The 18,867-nt window shown below is 37.0% G+C and overlaps 1 protein-coding gene across 2 annotated transcripts; it reads right to left on the bottom strand.

Moving 5' to 3' along the window:
• Nucleotides 1-8,128: 8,128 nt before the first annotated feature.
• LOC106153456 (uncharacterized) lies at nt 8,129-17,123 on the bottom strand. Of its 2 annotated transcripts, XM_086998060.1 has the most exons (8): nt 16,936-17,123; nt 14,068-14,166; nt 13,571-13,669; nt 13,054-13,152; nt 12,550-12,648; nt 11,038-11,127; nt 9,063-9,276; nt 8,129-8,182 (listed from the first exon to the last, which is right to left on the bottom strand). In XM_086998060.1, the coding sequence occupies exons 1-8, from the start codon at nt 17,053-17,055 to the stop codon at nt 8,145-8,147; spliced, it is 858 nt and encodes a 285-aa protein (XP_086854186.1). In that variant the 5' UTR covers nt 17,056-17,123; the 3' UTR covers nt 8,129-8,144. The 2 variants fall into 2 exon arrangements, with proteins under 2 accessions (XP_086854186.1, XP_086854187.1); XM_086998061.1 differs by lacking the exon at nt 13,571-13,669.
• Between the last annotated feature and the right edge of the window lie 1,744 nt (nt 17,124-18,867).

The raw sequence follows: 18,867 nt of genomic DNA, 5'->3' as shown, positions 1-18,867 counted from the left end.
GCAGCAGGTCGCCAGAAGGTTGCAGTTGTAACTGCATGGTCGATTGACGGTCTTTAGTATCTTGGTCGCTAACAGGTTTTTTACCGATCGCAGGCGTTCGAAAATATGTCGCAGGAAGGTTGCAAGCGACTGCAATAAAATAGGCGTAGAATGGTGGTCTATTTGGGCAAATACTTTTTCATAATTTGTTATGTAAGCCTTCTAAATATCAAGGTAGTAAATTATAATGTTTTAGAAAAAGAAAACATAAATTGCATTTGTTGGCAATATTTTATACCAATTGCCAAGGCTTTCATATAGCAGGTATTTCACACTTACGAAACCAAAAAAAAAAAAAAAAAAAAAAAAAAAAAAAAAAAAAAAAAAAAAAAAAAAGCAATGTACGATTTTTTGACGCTACGTTTATTTATTTTATCATTTTGCGAAAATCATAGGTAAAATGCCGAAAACCTTAATAATATATCGCTGTATGTTAATTAAAATTTGCAAAGCCATATTATCAGAGTAAACAATGAAACAAATACACGAATGCAGAGAAAACGAAAAATAAAAGCAATTTAATCAGCAAGGTATAACTGCTACTTAATATCATAATTTCAACAATCAAAATTATCCACAAATAATTGAACAAATCGTAAAATGTGTCCAATAGACTTAAATAAAAATAGTTTCAACACAAACAATTTAACATCTTCCCAGTGCTTGGTATCCTCACTACAAGGATGGGAGTGTAAAAAGTACACGATGCGCATGACTTGTCACGATTTAATTACGTTGTATTGTAAGTGCCAAACGCCTAGGGTTAAAAAGACAAAGGCAAAACCACACATTCGGTTGCAAATCAGTTGCAAAGCAGTCGGCGACCTGTTAGTAACCGGTTGGATACCACAAGAAGGTTTTTCGGTCGCCAGGAGGTTATCGGTGCTGCACCGAAAACCGGCGCAACTGGATATTAACCCAGCGTTCATTTGGAAACCACTTTGCGAGTTGTTGCAACCGGTCGCCGACCTTTTTGCAACCGGTGACAGTTGCAAGTCGCAAAGAGGTTTTTTGTCCAGTGTGACCGTTACTGCACAGGCCTTGCGACCTCAAAGACCAAGTATTTGAACAAGAAAATATTAAAGAGCATTATGAGATTAATAGGATTAAAACGTATGCAAGTTTATGTTTTTTATTACAGCACTGGTTTCGTTAGGTGAGGGTGTAGCCTTTTCAAAAGTTCACAAAACATTGTTGGTTCAATTTTTAGGAAGGAAATGAAAACTTCCTAATTTTCAAGTCGGAAGTTCTTTCATCAAATCTTTGTAATCGCCTTACAAGGGACGTCTTGCAATCCACGGGTTCACCCAGTATTTTCGAGTTTTTTTAACTCGTTTAACTTCTTAGGTAAACAAAGTCAATGATTATAGCAGTCCCGTCTTTTTGAAAAGGAGTCGTTTTACTAGAACATTTTTTGTCTTTTGAGAGGGGAATTTATGGGAAAGCAGCTACTGTCACAAGTTGGCAACATATATATTCTGTGCGACCTTGCTGCTGCCAGTTGACAAGCGATTGCTACAGTCCTGCAACCGGTTTTCGGTCACCAAGTGGTTGCAGACAGGTTGTGTATCGCTCGGCAAACAGTGTGCGACTGGTAACCTATAACTTGAAGATGGTCTATAAGGGCCCCTTTACACTGGACGACGTCCTTTCTGCGTCCCTTCTGCGTTCAAAAATGTGGTCAGGACGCTCAACGGTCGCCAAATCTATTAAATCGTGTCTCAGTGTAAAGGCGTCTGCGTCCCTTGTGCGTCCTTTGAACGACCGAATCTTGATTTTACCTGTAAAACTGCGAGCAACCTGCCTGCCTCCACTGTACGTCCCCTGTGCAACCCAAGGCATCCATTGCGATGTTTGAGCGACCATTGAGCATTCTTGCTGCGTTCTCTGTACCTTCATCGGCGATCAGTGGCGTCCATTCTACGATCATTCTGCATCCTGCTTGACCGATGAGCGTTGTTTGGGCGTCCTTCTCTATATTCTAACTCATATTTTTTCATCGGTTCTAACCAGGTCATCCAATAAAGAACATTTCCAGCACACAAAACAAATAAATGGGAATAAACGCTTTAAACTATAGTGATGCAAGGTCTGCATGGACTGATAATCAGCCAGATGCTCATTGTTTTCCTTATAAGAAGGATGGACAGGCGCCGAAAACGAGAAAGTATGACTGACACGACATAGAATGCTTGAATCCGTTTTCAAATGAAGCATTCAGCAAAAAGTTCTGACAATTAATGCATCTTGTAAAAAAGGCAAAATATTCGTTTTATAATAACCTCAAAAAAAAAAAAAGGATCGTTTCATGAATTTTAGGGGAAAAAACAATCGGAGACTGATATGAGACCACTGTTGCCATTAGAATTCCTGTCTGGTGAAAAATACCTCAGCACGGCCCCGTTTGAGAGTGAAAAAAAATAACGTTCTACGTGTCGAACACTGGACGATCTTTGAGTTTTCATTCTGCAACCAAAGCGATGCTTGTGCCTCCTTTCTACGACCGCGGCGATGCTTGTGCGTCCTCTCTGCGACCTCGGCGGTGCTTGTGCGTTCTCTCTGCGACCACGGCGATGCTTGTGCGTCCTTTCTGCGTCCATTGAGCGACCATCCTCCATCGCGTTCTCTCTGCGATTGTTTTGAACATGCTCAAAACTTCGCGGCGTCCATGGCGTCCTCGGCGATGCTTGAACGTTCTTTGTGCGACCTTGGCGATCACTGTGCGTTCTTTGAGCGTCCGACGGCGTCCTGGCCAGATTCATGGTCGCACAAAGGACGCAGAAAGGACGCCGTCCAGTGTAAAGGGGGTTTAAGAGGCTGCAGATACCATACTGCAACCTTAATTAGCTTGTTGCAACCGGTTTGCGACTGCTTGCTGATCAAAATTGGCCACAGCTCCTTAATTAGCTTGCAAAGTGATCGCAAGCGACCGCCAGATTTTGTGGTTGCAAAAAGGTTGCAAAAAGGTCGCAAGCGCAGTGTGACCCGGCCTTTATGTGTTCATATGTAGACAGTCATTGAAAGAGAACTCTTTATGGTTTGATTGATAGATAAGCTTGTTATCGTTTTCATTTCCAGTTTTCACTGGCGTGTTTATCCACTACCGCGGTATGCCGCCGTTTTGCCTAAGATCGAACTTAATATATTTCATCACAGCTTTATATAGTTAGTAAATAGTGTTGCAATTAACATTGCGAGTCCTGTCCTTATATCTATTAAATAAAGTTATTAATTTAACCACCATTATGGTCAGAGCCATATCATATAATTATCTGAAATATAAGAAAAATTTTGAGGTGCCACTCACCTTCCTGGTTCGTTAAGAATGACGTAACAGGGGAAAACCCATTGAACCAAACATTTTCCTGATGTTAAAATAGACTTGATTTTTTTCGTCGTTTCCTTGTTTTGAGAACGGTGGGGTTTTTTATCGGGATTTTCAAGTAAGTTTTAGATTATGTCAAAAGACTGATTGATTCGCTATATTTCAATATGGATGGTTTTCTGCTCTGAAGTAATGCTGTGGTGTCACATTACGTTTTATTTAATGTTATCACCGCTGCTTCTTTGTGCAGCCGTAGGACACCAATGTATAGTTTTCTTAGATAACGTATTGTGATCGATTATTGATATATGAGATATTTATAATATGCCATGTTAAATAAAATAAAATAGAATAATAAAATTTGAAACAATTAAGAGAAATGAAATTGAATAAAATAAATAGAAGAAAAATAAGCAAAAATAAAATTGAATTAAATGGAAAGCTATAAGCATTCACCTTGGAATATATTACGGATAAACACGGTAATACATTTTCGTAAAATTATTTAAGTGGTAAAATAACAATTTGCCCGTTTTCTTAGATTGGGTTAGAAAATTGAATACTGAGAGATTAATACTTGCTGTTATATGAAAATGTCAAAGGCGTGAAATGTTACTTTTCAGCATATACATGAATACTATTATATTGACATTCCTTTAAAGATCCCTGCAGGGGCACAGTGTTTGGAGAGGTGTGTGAGAGGCGGGGAGACCATTACAAGATGTAGAGGTCTTCCTTTCATGTAGGTCCGCCATATGTAGGTCGTGCCCCAGTTAGCACTCGGATTTGCTCATTCTGAATGGCCCCTTTATTCTTTGCCAATTCCATTCCTTTAATCATTTATTGGTGTGATTCAAATCATCACTACCGGTACACATGTCTACATCATCACAACAGACGGACGGAGACGAATCAAGTCTTCAGATCTGACCCTTTGTCCAATTATAATCTATTTAAAGAACCAGTGGCGTCCTTTGTCATGTTTCCAGGTGAAAGTATATAGCGGCTTCAATGTTATCAATGTTTACGACATTTTTTAACCTACCGGTACCTGTTTACGGTGTTAAAACAGGCAATTACGATGAAGTTGGGGGGGGGGGGGCGTTATCATTATTATGAAAATTATTTGTGTGTGTGTGTGTGTACTTTCAGCTCTTTTGAAGAGCATATACTAGAATATACTATGCTGTTTTAAAATTCATTGCAATATCCATCACCACAAACAGTTATTCTAAATGTATGTCCCTACTTGGGTCTTAAAATAAGGGGTGACGTTTGCCAAAAGAACTCCTTCACGGACCTTGTCAAAGTACTGTAGATCTGCTTCTTACGGACGGACATCTGTTTTCAAAAAAATCTGTTTTAGGAGATTGAACGTAATTGCCATTTGCTAAAGATGCCAGAGAAAACGGATAACTTTCTCGAAATCATTTCCAATTACTCAAGAATAAAAATGCGACCAGTGCAGTTCTTCTTTCATAAAAAATGAGTGTATTGTGAGAAATCCGAGGTAATAAGTCTGCAGACCTAGACCCCGTAACTCGAAAGCATCGCGTATTGCAAATAACATTATCACATAGAGGCTACAATGTATTAACGGGGCGAGTATGGGCGGGTTATGAAATCGAGACGCTTGCGCTCAGTCGCAATGCGCAATGCTTTCGAGTTATGGGGCCCTGCATAGGCTCCGTAACTCGAAAGCATCGCATATTGCGATAGCGATATCACATTACATGGTGTCGCAATTCGCAATGCTTTCGAGTTACGGAACCCTGACCCTTTGTCAAGGTATGAAACAGTGGCGCCTTTTATCATGCTTCGAGGGGAAAATACATCAGCTTCTCCTGTTATAACTGGTTCATATCCAAGGGCAAACCATGCTATCAATGTTTACGACATTTTCATAACCTACAGGTACTGTTTTTTTAGTAAATAAGTAAATTACTCATTGTGATTGTTTAATAGCATGTTCACAAAAATTGTATTCATATTGCCATTTTCATCCACACAAGTGGATGCATATGTTACAGTGAAATAAACTATAAACTAAACTGTATTGATATCTAGCAAACCTATTAAATAGTGAGATTTTTTTATCTCTTACACCATTATTTATAAATTGATCAAAGACCCCCTTCAGCACTTGTGTCATACATAAATATCTCATAGTATTAAGTAAACTGTCAAATCCCACCGAATTCCTTCAATAAGCACATAAGTTATCAAAATAAACATAAACCATGAATCCTGGCTCGTAAAATAACTTTATGGGTTTAATTTTCTGGAAAATATGCCTAACGTTTTGGACCAACGGTGTAAATACCGTATATACATGTTTATTACATGTACATTACCTGTATGTATACAGACAGATACGTATTACGCTCTACCAGGGCGACATAGATTTTTCACAGATATTCACAGATATGTCTCTAGATAGATAGATAGATGGTCATTTTGGTTCAAACTCACCCTGTTGAGAAATCTCGAGGCTGATTACATGGCTGGTAATTGTTTGCATAACTGCTCAGGCACTGTCACTTAGCAGGTCCAGTCTAAGACTGCGTGACAGCAATGAAGACAGTTTATTGCTCTGACTTTAATCACTTGCTCTTCTGTGACAGATAAAAAAGCCTTAGACTGGTTGCGTAACGAGCAGATATCACATCGTTGTGAAGCTCAGCTCATGCAGAGCAAGTACAAAGCCTTAGGCGCGCGCGCAGAGATAATTTTGTTTCCACATGGAATTTCTGAACAAAGTGAGTTTGAACCAAAATGACCATCCATCTATCTAGAGACATATCTGTGAAAATCTGTGAAAAAATCTATCAGTCGCCCTGGTAGAGGGTAGATACGTATTACGTATTACCCAGACAATGCCCCCCTACCCCCGTCTAATATTAGAGTCATAATAGGGAGATGCATACAACGCAGCATTGAAAACACTAGCTTTCTTCCTCCCGCAATTTTCAGCAAGGAGCGATGTCAAAAGGTCCAGCCTTGGGCCATGCTATATAGATAATAGTGACTTAAACTACAGGCAAAGCTCATTCCGTCCAACCCCGCAGAATTAAGTCACATAAATACAAAAAAGTTCCTTCCTTTAACAAGATGCATCATCTACATTACAGTTAGTTAAAGGTCACTTCTTTCTGCATATCTGCCTTCTGTTGCCTGATCAACGCATTCGAATCTTCTAGTTGTTGTCTCATTTCTTGTAGCTCTGCTTTCAAGTTTTCATTCTCACTGCGGAGTAGATTATTCTCTTGTTTTACGTTTTCGTTCTCGCTGCGGAGCTCGCCATAGCATGGATCAGCTGTCGGACCTTCAATGAAAAATATCTGAATTGATATTTAATCAAAGTGGTGGTCAATTTAAACACTTCAATTGTATCTAATACTGTATATGTTAAATTTTCAAGAAATGAAAATTGCATAATTTATCTTTGTTAATTTTATCATATGGATATAGGATATTCACAGAGAAAAATATTATCGCGAACACAGATATTGAAGCTTATTCTGCGTGTGTAAAGTGTACCAATATATTGATTCAGCCAGTCGCTTCAATAATAAAGATTGAAAAATAAAAGGGATTCAAATAAAATTAATATAAATGATAATCAAATCTCATACGGAAAAAAATCAGTGCTACAGAAAGTATGGCATCGGCTTATTCAGACAGAGCTCCTATAATTAGCTCTATGCACGTACACAGTATGGGATTTTAAATTATTAATCACAGTTTTCATTATTTATTTGTTACGTTGCAAGCAGTCCTCTCAAGAGATGGTCTTTTCCAGTTGAGGTAGCAGACCGCTATATGGCGCAAAACAAATCACCTCATATGTATAAATAATTCCTCATGCTAAAATAATGAAAATGATTCTAATACATTGGAACGTTATCACCAGTGACAACCCAATTCACATGCCGAAGACATCCCCTAAGCAAAGTTTTAGGCTTCTTGCAAACTGTTCCCGCAAATGTGCTGCAAATTTGCAAAAATGAATTTTTACCATGAAACTGACGCAGTATTACATTTGAGTGGATATAAATACGCGTTGCAAAATTGCCGTAAATTCAAGATGCCTTTGCAACTTAGTAGCAACAGTTATTTTCTTGCAACAACCTGTAAACGGTTTCATGCGAACTGTTAAGTTTGCAGCAGATTTTGCAGCAAACTTTTCATTTTGTTAAGTGTTATGATAAACGGCGTGATTCCGTCTTAACGTATTAGAATCCAGTATTAGAATCATTTTTATTATTTTAAAATAATACAACTGTATGGATCAACACTTTCACTCTGAGAATGATTAATTCTGTCTGAAACACTCCGTCTGCCTTTAAAACATAGGCGTGGGTAACAAAAAGTTTAATATAAAATGCTGTAAATATAAAATTACTGTTAACACAGTACATGAGCTAAAAGAAAAAATACCTTTAATAGCTTTGACAAGAGTGGGGATAAAATCTTGGCTATCCATTTGGATGGTTTTTCTGGCTTTGTAACCGTAAGGCAAATCCGACCATTTCACGTCCAAAATCGCTGGGATCACCACAAAGTCTTCGACCTCAATTGACTTGACCACGGCCAATTCTCTTGCGTGTTTACACCAGTTCTCTCTTATGGAGTTCCGAGACAGGAAATCCACAGCGCATCTGGACAATGCCACCGCTTCATTGATGTTTGCCTCGGTTGATTCTGTAGACTTGAAATCACGAGGTGCATAGCAGCAGCGTATTTTGTGTGACTCAACTGCCTTCAGTACTGCCGTGGATCAGGTATGCATCGTAATGGCAGGATTCAACTTCCATGCTAGGAAATTGAAAAGTGTAAATTAGAAAATTTGTAGGCAAGTTTCAGAGTGTCATTGCTTTATTTGGCATTTTCATACAATACACATGGCCACTTGTCGAATTAGAACATCAGCGGGCAATATTAAGGTTTAATTACCGCGCTTATCACAAACGTGTCTCGTCTACATCAACTGTGCCTTGGGGTACATGTAACACATAATCTGGATGAATATGTAGAAGCTTGAAAATGAAATGCACGTGGCTGACAAGTCGCATGGGATCTGAAGCTTTTGGTAGAGTATTTGCTAATCAGCATCAATGAAGAAGTGCAAATGTATTACCCGTCTCTTGAATGTACATGTGTATTACCATTTGTATGCATTAAAACATTATTTTTGACATAAAGGCACTCAAACAAAGATATTGTTTTAAGGCGATGGTATACAGGTATTGGCACTTTATATATTTATATATATATACAGTTGTATATATATATATATATATATATATATATATATATATATATATATATATATATTTGAGGATAATGGTATAATAGGTATTGGTTATATATATGTATATATATATATATTCTTATAAATTGCAATTCGCTTAATTACCATGAAAGTGAATTATATATTTCCCTGCTATAAGTGAAAAGAATAATACAGTTTGGTATATATCATACCCAATTTCCTGACTTTGTGAATAAAGTGAACCAGTTATTAATACTTCAAAACTAATTTATTTACAGAGTAACGGAGTATCCAATCTAGCACAGTCAGTGTTTAAATAAATAATGAATGAAATGGCGTTCAAAACATTGACATGGATTTTGTTTAAAAAGTAGAGAAAGTTGCAAAATTATTCACGTTTTTTTTTATTCTGAGTAAACTCACCGCAAAGCTCCTCGCGTCCTTGAGCTGTAAGGCCAGCTTTTAATCCTTGGATAGTTTTGAAATTATTTGAATTTGCCCATTGCTTCAACCGCTGGACCTTTTGCTTTTCAACCTCACCAGGAAAATTATTATTGATCCCATCGGTGGGAAGGAAAAAGTCATCAAGGCTCATCTCGGCAGAGACATGCTCCAACGTTCTCGTTATCATGAATTCCTAAAAAAAAAAAAAATAATAAATAAAAATAAATAAATAAAATGTTGTATATTTTTTCTAATAAACATCAAACATTTGCATATACAGCATGTCTTGCAAAATGCCTCGGAATACCCAACGTCGGGCCGTGGATAATGTCTTATTCAAAATCAAATTGTAACATTTCGTGGAGAAATGGCAGCTGGGTTGGTGATATTTCTTGATAATTGACTCGTAAGTAAAATGAGCGAAGATATACTTGTGCTCACAGATCAAAAGTGCCGTGGAATCATTTATATGCGAGATGCAGCCGTGACTGAAAAAAATTGCTCCTCGTATACTATCGTCTGCGTCCTGAGATTGTCTTAAGAGCTTATTAAAAGCTTTAACACAAGTGGCATATCCATGAAAGTGGCTAGCAGAGGCAAAGGAAGCAACGAACAAATTTAACAACGCCGGGGATTTTAGATCTATCCGTCTGTACAATGTACCATGAGGACACAACGTGGGAGGGAGACTGGTTCTGGACAGTTATAAGAAGAAGTTGTAGTGAACAAATGGTGGCAGTTACAGTTTGAAAGTGATTTGCATATCTGTTCAGACAGGTAAATTGTGATGTGGCAAGCTGTGTATGTGGCAAGCTGCATGAAAAATTAGTATTGATAGTTTGAATGTGATTTTTATATTTGTTCAGACAAGTTACATGTTATGCGAAATGCACCAACGATTCAGCTTTAATATATTCAGGCCAGTAACATAGAATATGTTGCTGGTTGCATATTAGATAAGGTCTATTTAAAATGCAGTTGAATAAAGGGATATCGAGATGGAGGGAGGGACTGAGACTCGAGGGACGGACAGATAGAGAGAGCTTTACAGTTATTTAGACTTGACTTTTAGCCTTAAATAAACTATGTAGCGGAAAACTGTATCTGGCATTCTCAGTTGACTTTTGGTTAAAAAATTAACAACAAAAAACCTTAAAGACCAATGGCTGGTTTTTACAATGCGTGCTTTCTTATGTACACAGTAGATAAAGGACGAGAAATGGAAGCACGTGTCCTATTGTGATACTCCCCGGTTCCGCCTTTCTTTTCTTTGATAAACGTTCAACTTTAATACAGATATCGTTAAGGAATACCATCCCGATAATGTAATACGGATGTACTGAATGTTTTAGCATTGAAAAGCTTTGGTCACCTTTTGAGATGGTTACTTTTCTTATATACAGCAAAAAGAATATTATATTGTACCGAATGTTCTAGCATTAAAAAGCTTTGGTCACCTTTTGAGATGGTACCTTTTCTTATATACAGAAAAAAAAAAAAAAAAACTTCAGCAAAAGATAATACGTCAGACTTGAAATTACTACATATTATTATAGATATATCACCATTAACAGGAACCGGGTCAATCTAAATGAAACAATTATTATAGCGAAATTTAAATGTGATTAATTGGGCGTGCCCTCACTGGATGATAAGTAAAAAAAACATTGACTGGTATTGGAAATAAAGTCCTGCAATATCGTCCATATTACAGAAATGTTCTAAGGCAGGGAGGTTTTAAAGTCGTCGGATGAGTACTGTAGCTACCATGGTCACACATACAGCATCAGGTTTACAATCAAACCTATCAGTTCAGATGGTAAGTAAGAAAAATGTAAAAAATTAAATCATGATCATGCTTAGTGTAGATTTGACTGGCGTTTCTTGTATGCTACACAACTGTTATGATATTTAACTCATGTGCTAGGTATTTGTATGCTGTGCATAAACTTACCTGGATATGATCACTTTCAAACCTCCTCAGCAGCGTGTCTATATCACCATTACCATGACACCGTGCACAATAACTGGGCTTTATACCGAACTGAAATCAAATAAACTGATTTATTCAACATGTGTCATACAATTCCCGCTCTGTTGAGAATAACAGAACATTAAAACTAGTCAGATAATAGCGTTATTTTATATTTTTAATAATTATGTGTAGATTGACCTATTTTGCTGTTCATCCTGGCCTTGACACCTCCTAAAACAGCCATAAATTAAGTATTTTCAAACATATTGATTAGATATTTTGATTGAATGACTGTTACCAATGTGGGAGGGAAAGGAATTATACCATTCCCATTTTCCTTTACAAACAAGACTGTCTAAAATACGTGTAACACTAGTACATAACTGCTGCTAAGAAATGATGTAGATACAGACTTGACATTTAATATGGAATATTTGGTATCAGGACAATTCCCCCCCGGACAATTCCCCCCAAGGACAATTCCCCCCGGACGATTCCCCCCGAAGAATATATATATTTATATACAAATATAAAGTAAAGAGTACAAAGTTACAAGCTTTTCATCCATTTTCTGAATATTTCTTAGTGTGATGATACAAATAAAGGATAGATAATATTAATTTCATTAAACAAAATAATTTCATGGAATACAGTGCGGCTTTTGGAGGACGCAAACAGCACGTTGTAACTTTTCGACATGATCAACAGCCTGAGGAGTCTTTCTTAAAACTTGCATACGTTTCACATTTTCTTCTTTGTACGGGATCTTTGGTTTTCGGGTTACATTTTTAAAGAATATTTTCAGCAAAATTATTTTCAAAATTCACAACGGATTAGATATTCGGGTTTAAGGACTGGGCCTCGAACTGAGATTCTTTTGATTTCTCAATTTGAAATCGTAGTCACCAAAATGAGCAGCGTAATGAAGAGGCGTCCCGCCATCCTGGAGATATACACAATGCTTTTAATGAAGTGACATACCAGACACACACATATTGTATGAAATGTAAGTGGATTTTTAATAAAATGGGATGCACTGTTGATTGAATCAATCAAAATTATTTGACCTTCAAACAGCAGTGCCTCAAAGAGATAACATACTAGTATATCACAGCAGGTAAGGGAGATGATGTACCTGTAGATATTTAAACTTATGTGATATAGCATTTTTTAAGGAATATTTTCAGCAATTTAAAGCGTAAATCCAACTGTATTGTTCTTTATTTTGAAACTTCATAAAGGATTCGATATTTGGGTTTAAGGACTGGGCCTCGAGTAGAGATTCTTTCGATTTCTCAATTTGAGATTATTTTAGAGTATCAAAGATTAATTAAATACCGCAATTACTTTATAAATGTATCAATGATAATAATATTTAAAATACACAATATGTTAATGAAAAATATAAATTAAATATATTTAATTTCTGCGTATATAAAAAATAGACACTGATGATTGGGTTGTTTTTTCAAGCACCGCACATATACCTACAATGTCTTCACGGCGGGGATCAGCTCCGTGCTGGATGAGGAGAGTTACTGCATTGCAGTGACCAACTCTAGCAGCGCAATGAAGAGGCGTCCTGCCAAGCTGAAGATACACAATGTTTTCAATGAAGTGACATACCAGACAGACACATATTGTATGAAATGTAAATGGATCATTATAAAACGGGGAGGGGGGGGGGGCACTTTTAATTAAATGTATCAAAACTATTTTCATCTTTAAAAAACAGTGCTTAAGGAAGATGACATATACGCAAGCACGTAAGGAAGATTATGTAGATGTTGGTATCTATACTAATGTGTTGTTAAAGGAAAGGCTGCTAGCGTTTATCCCTTAATGCTTTATTAATATTAAGACCGTGTGTAATGTTGATGAAATATTAGCAGTTTTTAGTTATCAGTATTTTAAAGATATTCAATTACTTCGTATAAAACACAGACAAACTAAAGAAGGGGTGGTATATTTCAAGTATAACACACATATACATACCTTGTTAGTACTGGAGGGATCAGCTCCGTGCTGGATGAGGAGAGTTACTACATCGCAGTGACCACCCTCAGCAGCGTAATGAAGAGGCGTCCAGCCATACTGGAGATACACAATATTTTTAATGAAGTGACATACCAGACAGACACATATTGTATGAAATGTAAATGGATCATTATAAAACAGGGGGGGTCACTTTTAATTAAATGTATCAAAACTATTTTCATCTTTAAAAAACAGTGCTTAAGGAAGATGACATATACGCAAACACGTAAGGAAGATTATGTAGATGTTGGTATCTATACTAATGTGTTGTCAAAGGAAAGGCTGCTAGCGTTTATCCCTTTTAAGGGATAAGCATTAAAATACTTTATTAATATTAAGACCGTGTGTAATGTTAGCAGTAAATATTAGCAGTTTTTAGTTATCGGTATTTTAAAGATATTCAATTACTTCGTATAAAACACAGACAAACTAATGAAGGGGTGGTATATTTCAAGTATAACACACATATACATACTTCGTCTGTACTGGAAAGATCAGCTCCGTGCTGGATGAGGAGAGCTGCTACATCGTAGTGACCACATATAACAGCGCAATGAAGAGGCGTCCTGCCATCCTGAAGATACACAATGCTCTCAATGAAGTGACATACCAGACAGACAAGTTTTATGAAATGTAAATGGATCATTATAAAACGGGGTGCACTGTTAATTAAATGTATCAAAACTATTTTCATCTTTAAAAAACAGTGCTTCAGAGAGATGACATATGCACAACAGAACGTAAGGAAGATTATGTAAATGTTGGTATCTTTACTTATGTGTTGTTGAAGGAAAGACTACTGACGTTTATCCGTTAATGCTTTATTAATATGTGTATTAACGTGTGTAATGTTGATGAAATATTAGCAGTTTTTAGTTATCGGTATTTTAAAGATATTCAATTACTTCGTATATAACACAGAAAAACTAAAGAAGGGGTGGTATATTTCAAGTATAACACACTTATACATACCTTGTCAGTACTGGAGGGATCAGTTCCGTGCTGGATGAGGAGAGCTGCGGCATTACAGTGACCACACAAAGCAGCGTAATGAAGAGGTGTCCAGCCATCCTGAAGATACACAATGTTTTCAATGAAGCGACATACCAGACAGACAGATATTTTATGTCATGTAAGTGGATTTTTATAAAATGGGATAAATGTTAATTGAATAAATCAAAATTATTTTGATCTTCAAACAGCAGAGCATCAAAGAGATGATATTCTAGTACATCACAGCAGGTAAGGGAGATGATGTACATGTTGATATTTATACTAATGTGTTATTGAAGGGAAGACTGCTAACGTGTATCCTGTAAGGCCGTGCGTAATGTTGGTATATATTAGGTTTTTTGTTATTTCAAAGATATCTGAGGTGTCTTTCTTAAAACTCGAATACATTGCAAAATTCCTCCTTTGTAGGGCCTACGGCTTCTTTGGTTTCGGTTTACATTTTAAGGAAGATAATTTAAAGTGTAAAATCCAACTGTAGAGTTCTTTGATTTGAATATTCACAAATGATTCGATATACGGATATAAGGACTGGACCTCGAATTAAGATTCTTAGATTTTTCAATATGAGATTATTTAAGAGTATTAAAGATTAATTACATGCCGCAATAGGTTTATTCACGTATCAATAATAATTTTTAAAAAACATAATATGTTAATGCAAAAATACATTAAATACAGGGTTACTACTTAATGTGGAATATTATTTTTTGGCCAGTAAATTGTCTACAAAATATTTATTTTCTCTCTAACTTCATTAAATCCAAAATTGAGGTGTCACTCCATATGTAGCTAGGTGTGTTACCTAATTGCCACACAACTCTCGAAACAATTGATGCATGCAGTTGCATGTTCTGTGGTCAGAAATGTGAAGGGTGGTCTTTTCGGCAATTTCTGCTCTTGTATAAAAACGCATGGGTTTGGCCAATCTTTGGCGTGTAATTACAGAAGCAATCGCTCTGAAACTTGACAGGTACCTTGGAGAAGATATGGTTCAACAGCTGAGCAACGCAGCTTACAATAGGATTATTGCTCTTAGACAAAATGGCCAGAAACGGACAGCCGTTGCCAGGCAATGAAACATTTATCAGGAACCGTTAGTAAAGTCCTCCAAAGTAATGCTACAACAAAAGCACCTGCTCCAACACCTCGGCCAGGGTGTCTGCGTATCATAACAAAAAGACAGGATCGCTTTCTACTTAGAGTTAACCGTGCTGGTCGTACAAAGACAAGCAGTGTCCTCAGAAAAGAGTGGCAGAATGTCATTCAAACGCCCGTTTCAAGGTCCCTCGTGAACAAGAGATTACTGCAAGCCGGTTATTTTGCACGAAGACCAGTAGAGAAACCACTGTTAACAGCAGGTCATATACAGCGACGTTGGCAAAGGGCTGGGGATTACGTGCGTTTGCAGCCAAAACACTGGAATCACGTCGGTTTGCGGCGATGAGGCCGGATATGGAGTTTATAGGGTTGACTGTCAAATCCGTGTCCGCCGACGTGTACAAGAGGCAAAAACGATGATTATGTGCTACCTAGGGTGCAAGAAGGGGATGGTAACATTTCTGTTTTGGGAGCATTTCATGCCGTTGCCCAGAACCAGTTGGTTTTTCTGGGAGGCAATCTCAACCAGGGTTCCTACAGAGACATTCTACAGCAAACAATGCTTCGATTTGTACGAGTCATTTCAGGAACAACTTTGTGTACCAAGACGACTGCGCAACCCCACATCGAGCTCGCAGAATCACTGTTTTTCTTCAAAACCGATAGGTTCAACAACTGCCCTGGCCTGCAAACTCTCCAGATATTAACCCAATTGAAAATATGTGTGCGGAAGTAACTCACAGAATTAATAGCTATGGTCATCGGCCGATAAAGAGTGATGAACTGCGACAGGCAAATATCACTGCGTGGAATGATATCCCCATCCAAACTGTAAAAAACCTGTCACAGGGTATGCCATGTAGGATGAGGGCGCTGCAAGCGGCTGCTGGAAGTCATACCCGCTATTGATGCCTTTTCATGATTTACTGTAATGAGTTCTTTGACTGGGTAACATATCACTGTCCGGAGGCTATCATTTTCTTTAATATTTGAGCTTAAAATTAATATTGACATCAAACTGTTGATATGGTTTTCTGGGGGTGTTCTTTTCTTTTGAATGCCATCTTATGTCAGATTTGATATTATTGACCAAAATATCTCACAATTGAAGACTGGATATTTTTATCACTCAATGACATACTTTTTTGATGGGTCAAGCCAAATAAATTTTAATAAGCACTCAAAAATAACAATGATAAAAAAATTCCAAATTAAGTAGTAACCCTGTATATTTGATAACTACGTATGTAACAAAGAGAGACTTAAGAGGTTTTATTTTCAAGTGTCAAATCGAACTTATAAGTTTTTTTGAAAATTCACAAATGGTGTTATACACGGATTTAAGGACTAGAATTTGAATTAAGATTCTTTTGATTCCTTAATTTGAGATTATTATTAAGTATGAAGTATTAATTACAAGTCACAATCGGTTAACACACATTTCAAAAAGAGTATAAAAACCCACGTGTAATGTTAACGGACGAAAATGCATTTTAAACAATTAAAAACTACTTGTGTAACGCAACCAAACTAAAACGTGTACATTTCAAGCACCATGCATATACATGTACCTTCAGTGCAGTGCTCCACGCGCTCTGTACAATGTTTGCGAGGCATGTTACTGTGTAACTATTATCAACTATTATCAATTTCCAATTACTGCCTTTTTATTCATATCAGTAGCAAATTCTCAATATGCTTTGCATGCTCATTTTTGGCAATACTTACAAGTCCACCCCATCCACCCATGTCTGTCCTCTCGTTTACATAGTATATTTGACTTTCTAGCAGGCGACGCTCTTTGTCGATATCTCCTACCTCTGCAGCGTCGTGGAGAGGGGACGACATCGTGAGTGTGCCTTAACGAGATGCAGCCACTGGGCAGGACTATTCACCTGAGATACGGTTTGTTCAGCTGACCTGGAGTTACAAGTTCACACAATATGAACTGGGTATATGATAATGTTTATATAGTTTTCTTTAAAAGATTCCAAATATGCATCTCTTAAAATATGCATCTCAGTGTACTTACTAGTATCACCCTGTTTTTAACATGTACCGGTAGTTACCGGTAATGCTACACTGTAGCAGGTGATCTTGTACGCTACTCTAGCTCCCGCCAATATAGTTAAACGATTTTAAATAGCTCCGTGTGCAATGGCCTGACTAGGTAAACTAGGTCGTTTTACGTCGTTGGCCTCAATAATGTAGATCGCCATATTGTAGATGATCGGATGTCTTTACGCCTTCTAAGTTCGTGAAACATGTAACAGTTTACACTGTGTGTTATATCCTATCTATGAAATGCTGCGTTTTATACATTTATATATGCTATTTAATTCAAAGTGATATCTTATAATTATTTAAAACACTGGGAGTACCATTGTCTTGAGGCCCTACCTACCTTTCTGTTTCACTATCGATATAGATGACGTCAAGGGGAATCCCCATCGAAATGGAAATTTCCAGGTTTCCAATTAGATTGAAAAAAGGCTTGATTTGGGGTTTGATAAAAGGCTCCGATTAAGGACAATTTATCTTTATCGGGTATGAATTATTACTTGCATCATTATTAATGTTGTGAGGCTGAAGACAAGACCAACCTTTCAATCCCAAATTATTTGTATATTCACTAGTATTTTAAAGACACAACAGTAGAGCTTAATTAACGCGCCTTATCTATATTACATTATGTGTACATATGTAGACAGCCATTTATGGTTTGGTTGATACAGTAGATAAGCTTGTTATCGTTTTCATTTCGAGTTTTTCACTGGCGTGTTTATCCTTTACCGCGGTGTGTCGCCATTTTGTCTAAGATCGAACTTTATATACCTGTATTTCATAACGGCTTGATAGTTAGTGAATAGTGTTGCAATTAACATTGCGAGTCCGATCCTCATATCTACCAAATACAGTTATTAATTTAACCAACATTATGGTCAGATTGATGTCGTACAATTATGTAAAATATAAGAAAAGTTTTTAGGCTCCACTCACCTTCTTGGTCCCGTATCGATCTGAATGACGTCACAGGGGAAGCCCCCTCGAACCAAACTTTTTCCGAATATTAAAAAAGTCGTTTCCTTATCCGGTGTGTATTTTTATCGGGATTTTTATGTAAATGTTAAATAAAGTCAAAAGACTGCATGATTGATTCGCTCTTTTAATATGGGTGGTTTTCAGGTCCGAAATGGCGTCACATAGTCAACGTTTTTTTATGTTATCACCGCTGCTTCTTTGTGCAGCTGTAGGACACCTATGTCGAGTTTTCTAACATTAAGAAATTTGCTCTATTACTGATATACTGATGTGACTTATTTGTAATATACCATGTTAAATAAATGAAATAAAATAATGCACAATATGGATCACTAGTGAAAAATTGAAAAAAAAAAGATAAAAAAGACAAAGTAGAATTAAATAACATAAAAGAGCTATGAACACTCACGTGGGGCCCTATTTTCGTAAAGTTATTGAAGTAATTAAATAAGAATTTTCCAGTTTTCTTAGACCGGGTTACACAAATTGAAATCGATGAGATTTATGCTGGTCGTTACATGCTGGAATAGCATCTGTTTTTTTTCGTTCTAGCAATTCGCCGTATATGTTTTTGTTCGGAGTGAACGGTCACATGCAGCTTCACGAAGAAATACTACT

The sequence above is a fragment of the Lingula anatina genome, chromosome 10, assembly GCF_051362555.1.
Source record: "Lingula anatina isolate TDL-2025a chromosome 10, LinAna3.0, whole genome shotgun sequence".
Classification (NCBI taxonomy): Eukaryota; Metazoa; Brachiopoda; class Lingulata; order Lingulida; family Lingulidae; genus Lingula; species Lingula anatina.
This window is presented reverse-complemented; position numbering and strand designations above follow the sequence as displayed.

What these genes read in the sequence shown, in the direction of transcription:
- LOC106153456 (XM_086998060.1), bottom strand. Translation starts at nt 17,055, where the DNA reads ATGTCGTCCCCTCTCCACGACGCTGCAGAGGTAGGAGATATCGACAAA. An exon ending in ATCCCTCCAGTACTGACAAG is followed by an intron (nt 13,670 to 14,067) that starts GTATGTATAAGT and finishes GTGTATCTTCAG; the next exon opens with GATGGCAGGACGCCTCTTCA. An exon ending in AGGACGCGAGGAGCTTTGCG is followed by an intron (nt 8,183 to 9,062) that starts GTGAGTTTACTC and finishes TCAATTTCCTAG; the next exon opens with CATGGAAGTTGAATCCTGCC.